The 18,950-nt window shown below is 47.0% G+C and overlaps 1 protein-coding gene across 1 annotated transcript in view; it reads left to right on the forward strand.

Annotated features, from left to right (window-relative positions):
* Positions 1 to 18,950, forward strand: part of LOC119962304 (dynein heavy chain 11, axonemal-like) — a 690,045-nt gene that overhangs the window by 425,541 nt on the left and 245,554 nt on the right. The window contains exons 36-37 of the mRNA XM_038790290.1: positions 15,233 to 15,395; positions 15,478 to 15,601. Coding sequence (XP_038646218.1) covers positions 15,233 to 15,395; positions 15,478 to 15,601 — 287 coding nt within the window. The remainder of the gene's footprint in view (positions 1 to 15,232; positions 15,396 to 15,477; positions 15,602 to 18,950) is intronic.

Below are 18,950 nucleotides of genomic sequence, written 5' to 3' on the forward strand. Positions count from 1 at the left end.
TAACTGTGAGAATATGTATGGATGGACAACTACTGGACAGGGGGCGAACGCCACTGGACGAGATCAGACGGAAATGGGGGGACGATCTGGGGACAGAAGTGGGTTGGGGATTCTGGAGCGAAGCATTGAGCAGGGCCAACTCCACCTCCTCCTGCGCAAGGCCCAGCCACATGCCGTTCAAAGTGGTACACAGGGCACATGTAACCAGAACCCGAATGACCAGGTTCTTCCCGGAGGTGGAAGACAAATGTGAACTGTGCCAGAAAGGCCTGGCCAACACACCCACATGTTCTGCGTCTGCACCAAGCTTGCTGGGTTCTGGATAGCCTTTTCCAAGGCAATGTCCAAGGTTGTGAGGGTGAGGGTGGAGCTGTGCCCAAAAGTGGCAATCTTCGGGGTAACAGAGCAGCCAGTGTTACACATGGGGAAGAGGGCCTTAGCTTTCGCTTCCCTAATCGCACGCCAGAGAATCCGGCTCGGCTGGCGATCAGCAGCACAGCTGCAGACTGGCTGGCAGACCTGGCGGAATTTCTCCACTGGGACAAGATCAAGAACACCATCCGAGGGTCGGAGGAAGGCTTCCTTAAAGCATGGGGGCAATTTGTCGGCCTGTTCCAGGACCTGTTTGATTCAAACAATAACTAAAAGAGAAGAAAGTAAAAAATTAGAAGAGGAATGACAGGAATACACAACCCAGGGGAAGGGAGAGGAGGGAATCAGAGGGGAATAAAGGGAACAACATAGAGGGAGGGGGTGGTTGGGGGCAGAAGACCCCCCCCCCCCCCACCACAAGGCAGATACGGTTGAAAACACAATGGAAGGAAGTGGGAGGAGCGGAAGTAGAGGGGGGCATCCCCCAGAGCGAACATGGAGGATATTAAGGAGGGTCTGGGGATGGGGGAGGAGGATAGCGCACCGAGACAGATGGTGATAAAATGTAAATAGATACCAAAGAATCTTATGTACTGTACTATGATGGACACAAAATGCAAACGTATATAGAATCGAAAATGCCAATAAAAGTATTTCCAAACAAAAATTATGCTCAAATGTACTGAGAAACCAGATTGTGCTGAAATTTTCCTGAGCCATGTCTGAATTTAAATTCCCAACTATAGTGGGATTTAAACTCCTATCTCTGAATCATGAGTCCAGGCCTGTGAGTTACTCGTCCCTCACCATAATACGACCACTATGTTAGCATACTTCAGTTAGTCTTTTAAATGACATAACTGATTTTTCTGTATATTTTCTTTTCTTTCAAGGTTAAGTTTAATATTATATTTCAGACTAAATTGTCTTAAGCAGAATATTATTTTCTAATTGGTTAGTTTTGATTTCCTGAAATTGACAGCTGAACACTGGAAATATATGCTGCAATGAAACCTTCTGCATAATATTTTCCACTTATCAGACTTTTAAACCGTATTCGTGAAATTCTTGTGCATATTCTGTTGCTAATTGATGAAGTAGAATGGGATAATTGATCTTCAATATTGCATTTAGAAGAATGATTTTAGATCACTCAGTTCACTCAGTTTAATTAATTATAATTTTCTGGAACAGAACAAAGCTTAGCATTGTACAAAAAGAAAATGCTTTAAGTAGGTACGTTTTTCTGTTAGTTAAAATGCAAGGACACAGGAAGAATGTCCACTGTAGTGGAACTATGGGCTAGATTTTCCGCTGGTGGGCTTCTTTTTGCCAGCAGCCCAGGGGTTTCTCGAAAGCATGGGGCTGCCCCACAATGGGAGACACCATTTACCAGCAGGTGTAACAGAGCATCCCGCCGGCGGGGTGAAACAGAAATGTGGCGCGGCGGGCAGAGAATCCAGCCCTATGTTTCAGGAAAAATCTGGCTAAAAATTGTACCAAATACATTGGGGCTGAAATAGGGGTTTTCTGAAGGGAAAACATGTCCAAAGAGGTTCAACTTAAATAATAATAATAACCTTTTATTGTCACAAGTATGAAGTTACTGTGTAAAGCCCCTAGTCGCCACATTCCGGCACCTGTTCAGGTAAGCTTGTATGGGAATTGAACCCACGCTGCTGGCCTGGTTCTGCATCACAAACCAGCTGTCTAGCTCACTGAGTTCAACCAGGTTGTCCAAAATGTGCCAACTCCACACGGACAGTGACCCGGGGCTAGGATTGAACCCAGGTCTTTGGCGTTGTGAGGCAGCAGTGCTAACCACAGTACCACCGTGCATGTAAGGAGCCAGGTTTCCATGTCAGAAGAGCATTCAATACCAAATTCAATTGGAAGCTGCAGAGACATCCCTAGGAGCCATCTAAAGCTGGCATTAGGCCCCTTGAATACATGGAAAACGGACTTTGCCTGCTGCATTAATGGTTATTTGATTTACATGCAGCCTAACCAGTAATCCACAAAGACATGGCTGGAATTCACCCCAAAATGGCACCTCTTTAAAAATTGCTCAGATGACCCTCTTGGCACCATATAAAAAATGCAGATGGCCTTCTTAGATTTAGATTTATTATTATATGTAACGAGTTACATTGAAAAGTATTGTTCTGTGTACAGTCCAGACAGATCATTCCATATATGTAAAACATAGGATATACAATAAATACAAAATGTAAATACATAGACATAGACACCGGGTAAATCGGGTTGTAGTACTACTCAGGAGAGAGGATCTGGGGCGGTATTCTCGCCTACCCAGCGGGGCGTGGGTTCACGGCGTACCGGAGTTGCGCCAACACTCCGGCGTCGGGCCTCCCCAAAGGTGCGGAATTGTCCGCACCTTTAGGGGCTAGGCCCACGCCGGAGGGGTTGGCGCCCCGCCAACTGGCGTGAGCGGCCTTTAGCTCCCCGCCGGCCGCAGCGAACGGCCTTTCTGCCCTGCCAGCCAGCGCGAACGGCCTTTCCGCCAGTCGACGTGAACGGCTGGCTGAAAGGCCTTCGCCAGCCGGCTTGAGGCCACGCATGCGCCGGAGCGTCAGCAGCTGCGCCATGGTGGAGGACGTGGCGGCGGCGGAAGAAAAAGAGTGCACCCACGGCACTGGCCCCGATCCCGGGCCAGGCCACCGTGGGGGCATCCCCCCGGGGTCCGATCCGCCTCCCCCCCCCCCCCCCCCCCCAAGGACCCCTGAGGGGGGTTAAACCTGATGTCTTTGTGTTAAAAGGGTTTTTTTTGTCTTATGGATGTTGCAAGGAAAGATTAAGAGTTACTGACAGAGTACTGTATTCTTTGGGGGATTTATTGGTGTTGATAGTAGTTAAGATGTTTGCTGTGGGTTTCATAAATAAACAGTTATTTAATTTAAAAGTACTGTAGATTTCTGTTTCATCACACCTGCAGTGTGGGCCCATGTGCTCTCCATAACCACAATCTATTAAAGTTTTGGGTCAAGTGAACTCCATGATACACTTTGGGGTTCGCTAAACTCTGGCCCATAACAATGGAAGGAAGGTCATTGATGAAGCAGCTGAAGATGGTTGGTTCTAGAACACTACCCTCAGGATTTCCTGCAATGATGTCCTAGAGCTGAGATGATTGACTTCCCACCACCACAGCCATCTTCCTTTGTGCTCTTCCAGTGTATAACTCTAACCAGTGTAGACTTTTCTCACTGATTCCCATTGATTTCAGTTTAGTTAGAACTCTTTGATGCCATACTCGGTCAAATGCTGCCTTGATGTTAAGGGCAGTCACTCTCACCTCACCTATGGCATTTAGTTCTTTTGTCCCTGTTTGAACCAAGGCTGCAATGAGGTCAGAAGCTGAATGCCCCTGGCGGAACCCATACTGAGTGTCCATGAACAGGTTATTGCTGAGTAAGTACTGCTTGATAGCACTGTTGATGATTCCTTCCATCACTTTGCTGATGGGGTGTAGACTGATAGGGCGGTACTGGAACAGCTTGGCTAGGAGTGCGGCACGTTCTGGAGCACAAGCCTTCAGTTCCCATAGACTTTGCTGTATCCAGTGCCTTCAGCCGTTTCTTGATGTCATGTGGAGTGAGTCGTATTGGCTGAAAACTGACATCTGTGACGCTGGGGACCTCCGGTGGTGACCGAGATGGATCATCCACTCGGCACATCTGGCTGAAGATCCTTGAAAATGCCTCAGCCTTGTCTTTTGCACACATGTGCTGTGCTCCTTCATCATTGAGGATGGGGATATTTGTGGAGCCTCCTCCTCCAATGAGTTGTTTAATTGTTCACCATCATTTACGGCTGAATGTGGCAGGATTGCAGAGCTTAGATCTGTAGTGTTTGTTGTGGAATCGCTTAGCTCTGTCTATTACTTGCTGCCTAATCTCTTTGATCCCAAAGAAGGATAAGGACCCAAACAGAGTGTGATTCTTTTCAGCACATCTCCTGCTGAATACTGATGGGAAGTTGCTGGCTAAGGTGTTGGCGTAGCGGTTGGAGGGGTGTGTACCAGAGGTGGTCCCTTGAGAATCAGGCAGGTTTTGTTAAGGCGTGTCAGTTGTCGAGCAACATCAGGTGGCTGTTGAATGTGGTTATGACTCCATCAAGGGGTAAAGTGCCAGAAATTATTATATCAATGGACGCAGAGGTGTTTGACCGGGTAAAATGGAGGTACCTGTTTGAGATCTTGGGGCAGTTTGTGTTTGGGCCGATTTTCATTTAATGGGTGCATTTGCTGAATGCTGCCCCATGGTAAGTGTGAGGATGAATATGACGATTTCAGGATATTTTAGGCTGTAGAGAGGCACAATATCATTGGAATGCCCACTGTCATAGAAACATATAAAATAGAAGCAGGAGTAGGCCATTCAGCCCTTTGAATCTGCTCCATTATTCATTATGATGATGGCTGATAATCAAGTTCAATACCCTGATCCTGCCTTCCCCCCATATCCCTTGACCCCCTTTAGCCCCAAGAGCTATATCTAATTCCTTCTTTAAATTACACAACATTTTGACCTCAACTACTTTCGGAGGTAGTGAATTTCACAGATTCACCATTCTCTGGGTGAACAAATTTCTCCTCGCCTCAGTCCCAAACTGTTCATTTTTTCTCGAACTATAACTCCCCCACCATTGGGACCATTCTTTCTGAATGTAGCCTGTCTAATCCTGTTAGAATGTTAAACGTTTCTGTTAGATCCCCTCCACTCTTCTCAACTCCAATGAATATAATCCTAACTGACTTAATTTCGCTTCATATGACAGTCCCACCATCCCAGGAATCAGCCTGTTAAACCATATAGAACCTGATAGAAACCTGTGCCCGCTGTTGTTTGCATTGCTATTGAACCTTTGGCTATTGCGCTTCAGGCGTCAAGGGAATGGAAGGGCATTGTATGGGGGATAGGGAGCATAGGGTGCCATTGCACGCCAATGATTTGTTGCTGTTTGTTTTGAACCCGCTGGAGTGTATGAGGAAAATAATGGACCTACTGGGGAAGTTTGGCGCCTTTTCTGGGTACTAACTGAATGTGGTAAATAGTGAGGTATTCCCGGTGAAAGCCCAGAGGAGGAGTGTGAGTTTGAATGCCTTGCCATTTAAGCTGGCCAAAATAAGGTTTTGGTATCTGGTATTCAGGTGACCCACGACTGGGCCACAATGGACAAATGGATCTTCGCCAATTTGGTGGAGGGGATAAAAGGGGATTTGTAGAGGTGGGATATCCTGCCGCTGTATTTGGTGGGGAGGGTACAAACCATAAAAATGAATATTTTGCCTAGGTTTTTATTTGTTTTTCAGTTCTTTCCAATTTTCCTTACAAACATGTTCTCTCGCAGTGTGGATAAATTAATTTTGGAATTTGTATGGGCAGGAAAGACGCCTATGATCCGAAGGGCTTTTTTTCAGGGAGGCTGGCAGGTGGTGGGCTGGTGCTGCCAAACCTACTGTATTATTATTGGGCGGCAAAGGTCGAGAAGGTGAGATGCTGGTGGGGGGACTGGGTGTCGGAGTGGGTGCAGGTGGAGGAGACCTCCTGTGTGGGGGTGTACTTAAGGGCCCTGGCGATGGCACCCCTCCCGTTCACCACGGGTAGATATACCAACAGTCCTGCGTGGTGTCGTTCCTCAAGGTATTGAACCAACTGAGGCGGCACTTTGGTGCGGCAGGTATGTTGGTATTGGGAGCTGATTTAGCTCAGTTGGCCAGACAGCTGGTTCGTTGATGCATGCTAAGGCTAGCAGTGTGGGTGCAATTCCCATACTGGCTGAGGTTATTTATGAAGGCTTGCCTTCTCAACCTTGCCTCTCACCTGAGGTGTTGTGATCCTCAGGTTAAATCACCACCAGTCAGCTCTCCTCCTCAAAGGGGAAAGCAGCCCGGGACTATGGCGACTTTACCTTACCTTTATGTCAGTAATGGCCCCAATACGTGGGAATCATAGGTTCATACCAGCAGGGATAGACGTAATATACAGGAGTTGGCATAGGGAGGATGTAGAGCGGATAAGGGACCCGTTCATAGAGGGGAGGTTCATGAGGCTAGAGAAGTTGCAGGGGAATTTCCAGTTATCGAAGGGGAGTGAATTCAGGTATATGCAGGTGCGGGCTTTTGTACGGAAGGAGCACGCCTCGTTTCCTCAGCGACCAATATATACGCTATTGGATAAATTGCTAACTCAGGATGAGCTAGGGAAGGGAGGATTACGGATATTTACAGGTTGATGGAATCGGAGAAGGCTCAAGTGGAAGCGATAAAATGGAAACGGGCGGAGGAAGTGGGGATAAAGCATGACGAGTCGGGCCTGGAGTGAAAGCTTTGGGGCTCAATCAGTGCCCTCAGCACATTGATACTATACTAATCAGGTGATCAAATCAATTTTTCATTAATATGTTGTCAGCCTCATCATGCAATATGTATTGCACATGAATGGAGTCCTGATTTGGGAGTGATCCAACTTTTGGGCCTTGATATTTTCTAGCTGTACCATTTTGAAAGTGCCCTGAATTTTATAAATGGATAACATATTCCGCTAAGTGAATATCAGTTGGTACATTTATTATATAATCTTTAATCATCTCATCTGAACTATGTGAAAAAAATGCTGCTTTAAAATCATTGATTATGATGATGGACTACTAACTTGGAGACATGGAGCCAGATTTTCATGTCGAAAGCTGGAATCAGATTAGATTAATCCTGCTATTGCAATCCCATCTCCACCTCGAATCTTACAGGCGCTAAGTGACCTGGAGATGGGCTGCCGAGGCAGCACGGGAGCATTGTGGATAGCATAATTGCTTCACAGCTCCAGGGTCCCAGGTTCGATTCCACCTTGGGTCACTCTCTGTGCGGAGTCTGCACATCCTCCCCGTGTGTGCGTGGGTTTCCTCCGGGTGCTCCGGTTTCCCCCCACAGTCCAAAGATGTGCAGGTTAGGTGGATTGGCCATGATAAATTGCCCTTAGTGTCCAAAATTACCCTTAGTGTTTGGTGGGGTTACTGGGTTATGGGATAGGGTGGAGGTGTTGAGCTTGGGTAGGGTTCTCTTTCCAAGAGCCGGTGCAGACTCGATGGGCCGAATGGCCTCCTTCTGCACTGTAAATTCTATGGCTGAAGATAGACTGTCAAAAGTGGGTAGGTTAAAAGCGGGTAGGTTCCCAAAATACCTCAACCTTGTGTTTCCAAGACAATCAGAGGTTCACCTATGTCCAGTTGAACCCCCTGACCACTGAAAATTGAGCTTCTCACCTACCTCATTTTCTTTTTTAAAAAATAATTTTTATTCAAATTTTCACAAAATATCAATAACAGAAAATACTAAGAACAGAAAGAACAAACCCCCCCCCCCCCCCTTCACCCCGTATACAAGAAAGAAGAAATAAATTAATGCCCAACATTAGTAAAAAACAAATATACACGTCCCTTCAGCCCAAAACAAAGGGACGCCCCCCCCCCCCCCCTCCCCCCCCAGGTTGCTGCTGCTACCGGCCTTATTTCTACCGTTCTGCCAGGAAATCCAGGAATGGTTGCCACCTCCTGAAGAACCCCTGCACTGATCCCCTTAGGACAAATTTCACCCTCTCCAATTTAATAAACCCCGCCATATCGTTGATCCAGGCCTCCACGCTTGGGGGTCTTGCATCCTTCCACTGAAGAAGAATCCTCCGCCGGGCTACTAGGGACGCAAAGGCCAGAATGCCGGCCTCTTTCGCCTCCTGCACTCCCGGCTCCTCTGCAACCCCAAAAACTGCGAGCCCCCAGCCCGGTTTGACCCTGGATCCTACCACCCACAACACTGTCCTTGCTACGCCCTTCCAAAATTCCCCCAGCGCTGGGCATGCCCGGAACATATGGGCATGGTTTGCTGGGCTTCCTGAGCACCTAATACACCTGTCCTCGTTCCCAAAGAACCGGTTCATCCTTGTCCCGGTCATGTGAGTCTTATGCAGCACCTTAAACTGTATGAGGCTAAGCCTCGAACAAGAAGAGGAGGAGTTCACCCTCCCTAGGGCGTCCGCCCACGTCCCCTCCTCAATCTCCTCACCCAGCTCCTCTACCGAGGCCTCGTCTACCTCCTGCATCACTTGGTACGTTGCCGAGATCCTCCCCTTTCCAACCCACACCCCCGAGAGCACCCTGTCCTGGACCCCACACGGCGGCAACAGAGGGAACTCCGCCACCTGCCACCTGACAAACGCCCTTACCTGCATGTACCTAAAGATGTTCCCCGGGGGGAGCCCGAACTTCCCTTCCAGCTCACCCAGGCTCGCAAACTTACCGTCTACAAAAAGGTCCCTCAACCTCCTAACACCTGCCCTGTGCCAACTCAGGAACCTGCCATCAACTCTCCCTGGGACAAACCGGTGGTTGCCCCGTATCGGGGTCCCCATCGAGGACCCCACCTCCCCCCTGTGCCGTCTCCGTTGCCGCCAAATTTTGAGGGTAGCTGCCACCACGGGGCTCGTGGTATACCTCGTTGGAGGGAGCGGCAGCGGCGCCCTTACCAGCGCATCCAGGCTCGTGCCCACACAGGATGCCATCTCCATCCTCTTCCATTCTGCCCCTTTCCCGTCCATTACCCACTTATGCACCATCGCTGCATTGGCAGCCCAATAATACCCACAGAGGTTGGGCAGCGCCAGCCCCCCCCCCCCCCCCTATCCCTGCCCCGCTCCAAGAACCCCCTTCTCACCCTCGGGGTCCTGTGCGCCCACACAAACCCCGTAATGCTCCTGTTAACCCGCCTGAAAAAGGCCTTCGGGATAAGGATGGGGAGGCACTGGAACAAGAACAGAAATCTCGGGAGCACCATCATCTTGACTGATTGCATCCTACCCGCCAGAGACAGCGGCAACATGACCCATCTCTTGAACTCCTCCTCCACCTGCTCCACCAGCCTTGTGAGGTTAAGCTTATGCAAGGCCCCCCAGCTCCTGGCCACCTGGACCCCCAAGTACCTGAAGTTCCTCTCCGCCCTTTTTAGTGGGAGCCTACCAATCCCCCCCCTCCTGGTCCCCCGGGTGTACAACGAAAAGCTCGCTCTTCCCCAAGTTGAGCTTGTACCCCGAGAAATCCCCAAATTCCTGGAGAACCCTCATCACCTCCGGCATTCCCCCCACCGGGTCCGCCACATACAGCAATAGGTCATCCGCATAGAGCGACACTCGGTGCTCCTCCCTACCCCGCACCAGCCCCTCCAGTTCCTCGACTCCCTCAGCGCCATGGCCAGGGGTTCAATTGCCAGCGCAAAAAGCAGGGGGGACAAAGGACACCCCTGCCTCGTCCCTCAGTATAACCAAAAATACTCCGACCTCCTCCTATTCGTGGCCACGCTCGCCATCGGGCCTCATCTAACAGCCTCACCCACCTGACAAACCCCTCCCCAAACCCGAACCTTTCCAGCACCTCCCACAAGAACCCCCACTCAACCCTATCAAAGGCCTTCTCTGCGTCCATCGCCACCACTATCTCCGCCTCCCCTTCTACCGCCGGCATCATTATAACATTCAAGAGCCTCCGTATGTTAGTGTTCAGCTGCCTCCCCCTCACAAACCCTGTTTGATCCTCGTGGATAACCTGCGGCACACAGTCATCTATCCTCGTGGCTAAAATCTTTGCCAACAGCTTGGCGTCTACATTTAAGAGTGAGATCGGCCCATATGACCCACACTGCAGGGAACCTTGTCCCGCTTAAGGATCAAGGAAATCAGCGCCCGAGACATCATCGGAGGCAGAGCCCCCCCTTCTCTTGCCTTGTTGAAGGTCCTGACCAACAGGGGGCCCAACGGGTCTGCATACATCTTATAGAATTCGACCGGGAAACCATCCGGCCCCGGCGCCTTCCCCGACTGCATTCTCCCTATCCCTCTGACCAGCTCCTCCAGCTCAACCGGCGCCCCCAGTCCCTCCACCTGTCCCTCCTCCACCCTCAGGAATCTCAGCCGGTCCAAAAAGCGCCCCATCCCTCCCTCCTCCGCTGGGGGTTCGGACCGATACAGTTCCTTATAAAAGTCCCTGAAGACCCCATTAATGTCTACACCCCTGCGCACCACATTTACTCCCCTATCCTTAACTCCACCAATCTCCCTGGCCGTATCCCGCTTATGGAGCTGGTGCGCCAGCATCCTGCTCCCCTTCTCCTCATATTCATACACCGCTCCCTGTGCCTTCCTCCACTGAGCTTCCGCCTTTCTGGTGGTTAGCAAGTCGAACTCAGCCTGGAGACTATGCCGCTCCCTCAGCAATCCCTCCTCCGGAGCCTCCGCGTATCTTCTGTCCACCCTCACCATCTCCCCCACCAGTCTCTCCCTCTCTCTCTGCTCTCTCCTCTCCCTGTGGGCTCGAATGGAGATCACCTACTCGTCCTGGACCTGGATCGATCCAGTGGCGGATCCAGCACCGTGTTGAAATCCCCCCCCCATTATCAGGCCCCCTGCCTCCAAATATGGAATCCGGCCCAACATGCGCCGCATAAAACCCGCATCATCCCAATTCGGGGTGTATACATTGACCAGCACCACCCGTTCCCCCTGCAGCTTGCCGCTTACCATCACATGCCTCCCGCCGCTGTCTGCCACCACATTCGACGCCTCAAACGACACCCTCTTCCCCACCAGGATCGCCACCCCACAATTTTTTGCATCCAGCCCCGAATGAAACACTTGGCCTACCCATCCCTTCCTCAATCTAACCTGATCCGCCACCTTCAGGTGCGTCTCCTGAAGCATGGCCACGTCCGCCTTCAGCCCCTTCAGGTGCGCAAACACGCGGGCCCGTTTGACCGGCCCATTCAGTCCCCTCACATTCCAGGTTCTCAGCCAGATCAGGGGTCTACCTGCCCCCCTCCCCCGTCGACTAGCCATTACCCTTCCTTAGTCCGCCACGTGCCCACGCCCCCCGCTGAGCCCGTTCCCCACGGCGACAGACCCCCATCCCGACCCCCTCTACATGCTCCAGCTCCTTCTCGGCCATTCCAGCAGCAACCCGGTACCCCCCACCCTATTCACCCCCCCCCCCCCCCCCCCCCAAGCTAGGGCCCCCCCTAGCTGCGTAACCCCTTCCATTGTACTTTCATAAGTTAGCCGACTCCTGCTGACCCCGGCTACCTACCTCATTTTCACTCCTCATCCCTTCACCTCCTCATTCTCCTCACCTCAAACTGTTAAACTGTTCTCACTGCACATCTTCTCAACTTTTCACCCATTCTGCACTTGTGAACAGAACTTACAAACCCTATTAAAACAGTTGGATGTTACTGAATAGCACGTAAAACTCCATTTGTAAACAAATAGACTCTTCAAATAAATAATGCAACTTAGCTTAACATGTTATCATCTGTCGTAGGGAAAATGTAGAGGCTATTAGAAAAATGTTATGGCAGAGCACTAAGAAATTCAAGACAATCAGGAAGAGTCAACCTGGTTTTGTGAAAGGGAAATCATATTTAATCAATTTATTAGGATTCCTTGAAGGAGTCAAATATGCAGTTGGATAAAGGGGAACTGCTGGACGTACTGAACTTAGATTTCCCGAAGGTGCCACATCAAAGGTTATTGTAGAATCATAGATTTATAGAATTTACAGTGCAGAAGGAGGTCATTCGGCCCATCGAGTCTGCACCGGCCCTTACAAAGAGCACCCTACTGAAGCCCATGTATCCCAGAACCCAGTAACCCTCACTTAAAATTTTTGTACACTAAGGCAATTTTTTGGCAATTTATCAAAGCCAATCCACCTAACCAGCACATCTTTGGATTGTGGGAGGAAACCGGTGCATCCGGAGGAAACCTACGCAGACACTGGAGAACGTGCAGACTCCCCACAGACAGTGCCCCAGCCGGGAATTGAACCTCGGACCATTGTGGAACTAAATGGTGGTGTAAGGGGTAACATTGACATGGATAATGGGCTGGTTTAGCACACTGGGCTAAATAGCTGGCTTTTAAAGCAGACCAAGGCAGGCCAGCAGCACGGTTCAATTCCCGTACCAGCCTTCCCGAACAGGCACCGGAATGTGGCGACAAGCCTGCTTGTGACAATAAGTGATTTTCATTTTTTCATTTCATTAAAAGGTCAGCTAGCTAATCGGAAACAGAATAGGCATGAATGAGTCTTTTTCTAGTTGACAGGATGCAATGAACCACAGGGATTAGTGCTGGTGCCAAAAATTGTTTACAATTTATACAAATGACTTGGATGAAGGGACCAAAGTATGGTTGCTAAATTTTCTGATGACACAAAAATTAGTAGGAAAGTAAATTGCGACTAGGACATAGGGAGGCTACAAAGGGGCACCAATAGGTTAAGTGTGTGGGTAAAGATCTGACAAATGGAGTATAATGTGGGAAAATGTGAAATTGTCCCTTTTGGCAGGAAGAATTGAAAATAAGCATATTGTCCCTTTTGGCAGGAAGAATTGAAAATAAGCATATTATACAAATGGGGAGAGATTGCAGAGTTTTGAGATCTAAAGGGATCTTGTTCCAGTGCATGAATCACAATAGGCTAGTATGCAAGCACAGCAAGTAATTAGAAAAACTAATAGAATGTTATAGTTTATTATGAGGGGAGTGAAACACAAAAGTAGGGAGGTTATGCTTCAGTTATACAGAGCACTGGTGAGTCCACATCTGGAGTTCTCTGTACACTATTGGTCTCCTTAGCTAGGGAAGGATGTAACTGCGTTCAAAACAGTTCAGAAAAGGTTTACTTGCCTAATACCAGGAGTGGGCAGGTTGACTTATGAGGAAATATTGGACAGGTCACGCTCATATCCACTGAAATTTAGAAGAGTAAGAGGCAACTTGACTGAAACCTTTAAGCTCCTGAGGGGTCTTAACAAGGTAGATGTGGGGAGGATGTTTACTTTTGTGGAAGAATCGAGGATTAGAGGCCAATGTTTTATTCGCCTCATTTAAGACAGAGAAGAGGAGAAATATTTTTCTCTTAGGAGGCCATGAGACATTGGGAAAACTCCCTCAAACGGTAAAAATAGAAATAGAGAAATACAGCACAGAACAGGCCCTTCGGCCCACGATATTGTGCCGAACTTTTGTCCTAGGTTAATCATAGAATTCTGGACACTAAGGACAATTTATCATGGCCAATCCACCCAACCTGCACATCTTCGGACTGTGGGAGGAAACCGGAGTACCCGGAGGAAACCCACGCACACACGGGGAGGATGTGCAGACTCCACACAGACAGTGACCCAAGTCGAAATCGAACTTGAGACCCTGGAGCTGTGAAGCAATTGTGCTATCCACAATGCTACCGTGCTGCCCTTAAGAAGAAGTAGTGGAATCTGAGCCTTTGAATATTTTAAAGGAAGAGTAGATAGATTCTTAATAAGCAAGGGGGCGAAAGATTAGCGGGTGTAGGCAGGAGGTTACATTCAGAACAAATGGAGTATAATGTGGGCAAATGTGAAATTGTCCCTTTTGGCAGGAAGAATTGATAAGAAGCATATTATATAAATGGGGAGAGATTGATTTTGTCGAATGGCAGTGGGGCCGGGTTGCCTACTCCTGCTCCTAATTTGTGCGTTTGTATGTTAAAGATGAAACATTTAGAATTTGTTATCATACGAGGTTACCCATTCAATAGTGTGAAATGTACTCTTCTACTTTTAGATCCATTAGATGAACTTCTTAAACTTCTGAAGACCTTTCCACATTTACAGTGTTGATCTTTTATTTGACAGCTTGCCAGTTGGCAAAAGTAACCATCTGGCAAGCACATACTTCAAGGGCAATTACATCTTCCAACCACAGCACTGACATAACTCAGATTACTGAACACAGATGTAACTCATATTGCAGCATGGAATGATGAACTGTAAAGGAAGGAAAACTATTTCACGTATTTTTCAAACACTCTAGCCTCATGACTCAGTGAAGCCAGTGTATAACTAATCGGTCACTAAAGCCTGGTCACTTCCGTAAAAATTGCTGAATTTACCTGATTTAATGAGACCACAATGTTGTCAGATGCCTCATTAATAGTTGCGGGCGGGTTACGGGGCCAGCTCTCTTGCCTTCATGAAAGCCACTGAGGGAAGGAAAGGAGGAATGACCCCGGTCAGCTATATTTTAATCCCACCTCAATTTGGTCCCAATCTGAACCATGAAAATCCACCCCTGGACTGACAATCAAAAGCAAAAGTTAGCATCACGAGAAAAAAAACAAGCAACCTTGAGTTGTCAGATTTTAATTCAAACCCAATATGTTCACCAATGGCCTTTAGGGAAGAAAGTGTACTGTCCTTACCCAATCTGTCCTCAGTGCGATTCCAGTCCCACATCAATGAGGTTGACTTTTAATTGCTCTCTGAAGTGGCTTAGTTTGACTAACCTGCTCTGTGCAGAGGTCCATGAGAAAGTCTCAACACTGTCACTGCCTCTAGAGATGGGCAATAAATGTTAATCCTGCCAGTTGTGACCAGATCCCAAATGTAAATTTAATATAAATTGCAATTCCAGGCTGAATGCAGTTTTATTCAGTTTTGAGATACATTTAGCTACTTTTGGAATTAATATTTTCCAACTATACTTGTCAATTAAGGGGTTAATTACATGTGCATTCCATATTATTGATGCATGATAAACATTAAAGATTTCTTAGTTTACTACTTTATATGAGTTGATATAATGCGTGAACTAACAGTGTCTAGCAAAATTTGTTTTTCTGGTAACATAAGTTTCCGTTCCTGCTTACCAGGGAAATTATTTCAATTTGAGCTGATTTGTTACAATTTTAGACATGCATTATTACATGCTTGACTGAAAAATGTTTTTACTGAGATAGTAATTTTTAATTGGCACAGCTGTCGGATAAGTCGGATTTTAGAGGCTCCAAGAGGCAATGCCCTTCTAGTTGGCGTTGGTGGAAGTGGCAAACAAAGCTTGTGTTGTTTGGCTGCATTTCTCAGCTCACTGGAGGTGTTTCAGATTACACTGAGGAAGAATTACGGCATTTCTGATCTCAGGGTAAGAATTCTGATTATTAAAAATTACAACAATATTTTGAATTATGAGTTCCTTACTACTTTTTATCTTAATGATCAAACAGAGTGACATTGCAGCTTTATACATTAAAGTTGGAGTGAAGAACATTGGTACAGTATTCCTTCATACAGATGCTCAAATACCAGATGAACGATTCCTTGTTCTAATTAATGACATGTTGGCTTCAGGTAATAGATCATTTTAATTCAAATATAAGTAATTCAGTTTGATACTTTCTTGTAATAGCACCACAAATTTCTGAGTAAAGAGTTTGACAGGAATATTCATCCTTAGAACAGTTCAGACACATGATATTTAAAATGATCAGAGGTCATTGGATTACTGAATAGACTTCATCAGTGGAGGTGAGGGGTCGGCCATAAAGACTAGTTATACAACATCCATTATCTCACCCTTTGTGACCCTCCTAAAGCATGCAAGCCAAACATAATTTGCTGCAATCAATAAATGTGGAATGCATTCAAAAAAGAGCTTGACAATATTTAGCATGGCTAATATGCAAACCTTATTCAAAGATTTCAGAGACAAGTTTTGAGAGTTCATTTTCTCTGACAAATGTTGTGAGTCATTACATTGTAAGTATATCTTTTTAAAAGAAAAAGTAGTTCAACTATTCTCATAGTAAATATGTATGCATTGCATCAGTAAGGTATTTACTGCAACAGAAGGGCTTTCTTTGTTACTTTATTCTGCATTAATTTATATCTATTTGTTCTATCTGGACACAAATTGAACTACTGTTAAACAGGATGCATTTATTCACCTTCAGTATGAGTACAGGTGCATTACATAAAAATAGTGCAATAACATTCTTTGAATTAAGCAAAATGTCTGTTATGTATAGCTCCAAAAACTCAAACTAATTTTTTAAATCAGGTTTTCTAAAATCCGAAGTGAACTCAAGAGTGACTGAGCAGTACTATTATTAGTACTGATAGCTATTTTACGGTATCAATAAGCCCACGTTAGCTATAAGTGACAATGGCGATGTGGGCCCAAAATATCGCGAGAGTCGGAAAATGAGATTCTCACCGATGAAATCGCATTTCATCGTTGCTGGTGACCCAGCCCATGCTGGATTCTTCGTGATCCTCACGGTAGCAGGGGAGTTCGCACCGTTGCTTCATAGCTCCAGGGTCCCAGGTTCAATTCCCAGCTTGGGTCACTGTCTGTGCGGAGTCTGCACATTCTCCCCGTGTCTGCGTGTGTTTCCTCCGGGTGCTCCAGTTTCCACCCATAAGTCCCGAAAGACGTGCTGTGAGATAATTTGGACATTCTGAATTCTCCCACTGTGTACCTGATCAGGCGCCGGAATGTGTTGACTAGGGGCTTTTCATTGCAGTGTTAATGTAAGCCTACTTGTGACAATAAATATTATTATTATTATTATTAAAATCTTTGTTTACTTTTTGTTGAATTCTTCTGAACAATACCTTATTCTCAGTTCGCTTAACTCCAGCTTTCTTGGAAATATCTGTTTGTTTCTCTAGTTTCCTTAACTAGCTGGACGTTAGATTTCCGGCATCTGTTTTCTTAACCATTACTTAACTATTTCTTAACCATTAACCATTAAGAGGTTGAATGTCTTGTCAAGAGGAAGAAAGGGCTTCGTAAGGATGAGAAAACAAGGTTCAGTTAGGGCACTTGAGGGATACAAGATAGCTAGGAAGGAGCTCAAGAAAGGGCTTAGGAGAGCTAGGAGGGGGCATGAGAAGTCCTTGGCGCGTAGGATCAAGGAAACCCCCAAGGCTTTTTACACATATGTGAGGAATAAAAGAATGACCACGGTGAAGTTAGGGCCGGTCAAGGACAGTAGTGGGAATGTGTGCATGGAGTCTGAAGTAGAGGCCCGAAATGAATACTTTTCTTCAGTGTTCACAAAGGAGACGGGCCATGTTGTTGAGGAGGATAGTGCAATACAGGCTGGTAGGCTGGGGGAAGTAGATATTTGGAAGGAAGATGTATTAGAGATTTTGAGAAGCCTGACGATAGGTAAGTCCCCTGGGCCTGATGGGATATATCCTAGGATTCTTTGGGAGGCGAGGGATGAGATTGCAGAGCATTTGGCTTTGATCTTTATGACCTCACTGTCTACAGGAATAGTGCCAGAAGACTGGAGAGAGGCGAATGTTGTCCCCTTGTTCAAGAAAGGGAATAGGTATAACCTGGGAATTATAGGCCGATTAGTCTCACTTCGGTCATCGGTAAATTATTGGAAAGGGTCCTGAGGGATAGGACTTATGGTCATTTGGAAAGATACAGCTTAATCCAGGATAGTCAGCACAGATTTGTGAGGGGTATGTCTTGCCTCGCAAGTTTGATTGTATTCTTTGAGGAGGTAACTAAGTACATAGATGAAGGTAGAGCAGTTGATATCGTATACATGAATTTTAGTATGGCTTTTGATAAGGTGCCCCATGGTCGGCTCATGCAGAAAGTAAGGAGGCCTGGCATAGAGGGAAATTTGGCCAATTGGATCAGTAACTGGCTATCACATGGAGGACAGAGGGTGGTAGTAGATGGTAAATTTTCATCCTAGAATCCAGTCACCAGCGGTGTACTACAGGGATCAGTGCTGCGTCCTCTGCTATTTGTGATTTTTATCAATGGCTTGGATGATGGAGTTGAAGGTTGGGTTAGTAAATTTGCTGATGACGCCAAGATTGGTGGAGTAGTGGATGAGGTGGAGGGCTGTTGTAGGCTGCAAAGAGACATTGATAGGATGCAGAGCTGGGCTGAAAAATGGCAGATGGAGTTTAACCCTGATAAGTGTGAGGTGATTCATCAGTGGAAAACAACAGCAGCCAGAACAGTAGCACCAGAATTAGCTCTGTTGTTCAGCAGGGGAGGGCAAAGTGAGGAGAGTGATAGTTATAGCGGACTCTATAGTAAGGGGTACAGATAGGCATTTCTGTGGACGTGAAAGAGACTCCAGGATGGTATATTGCCTCCCTGGTGCCAGGGTCAAGGATGTCTCTGAACGAACACAGGACATCCTGAAGGGGGAGGGTGAACAGACAGAGGTTGTGGTACACATAGGTACTAATGACACAGGCAAGAAGAGTGATGAGTCCTGCAGAAGGAGTTCAAGGATTTAGGTAGTCAGCTAAAAAACTGGGCCTCTGGGGTTGTAATCTCAGGATTCATCCCAGTGCCATGTGCCAGTGAGGCTCGAAACAGGAGAATAATGCAGCTAAATACGTGGCTAAACTGGTGATGTAGGAGGAAGGGTTTCAGATTTCTGTACCATTGGTATCTCTTCTGGGGCAGGTGTGACCTGTACAAGAAGGAAGGGTTGCCTCTAAACCGGAGGGGCGCCAATACCCTGGCTGGGAGGTTTGCTGGAGTCACTCGGGAGGAATTAAACTAGTATGGCAGGGGGGTGGCAACCAGAGTGCTAGCTTTTTTTTCATAAACATTTTATTGAGGTATTTTTGGTTTTACAGCAACGGCAAAATAAACAATATACATAATTCTATAAACATAGTGCAAAAAATGTCTGCTACCTCCCTTGCA

The sequence above is a fragment of the Scyliorhinus canicula genome, chromosome 2 (genome assembly GCF_902713615.1).
Source record: "Scyliorhinus canicula chromosome 2, sScyCan1.1, whole genome shotgun sequence".
NCBI lineage: Eukaryota > Metazoa > Chordata > Chondrichthyes > Carcharhiniformes > Scyliorhinidae > Scyliorhinus > Scyliorhinus canicula.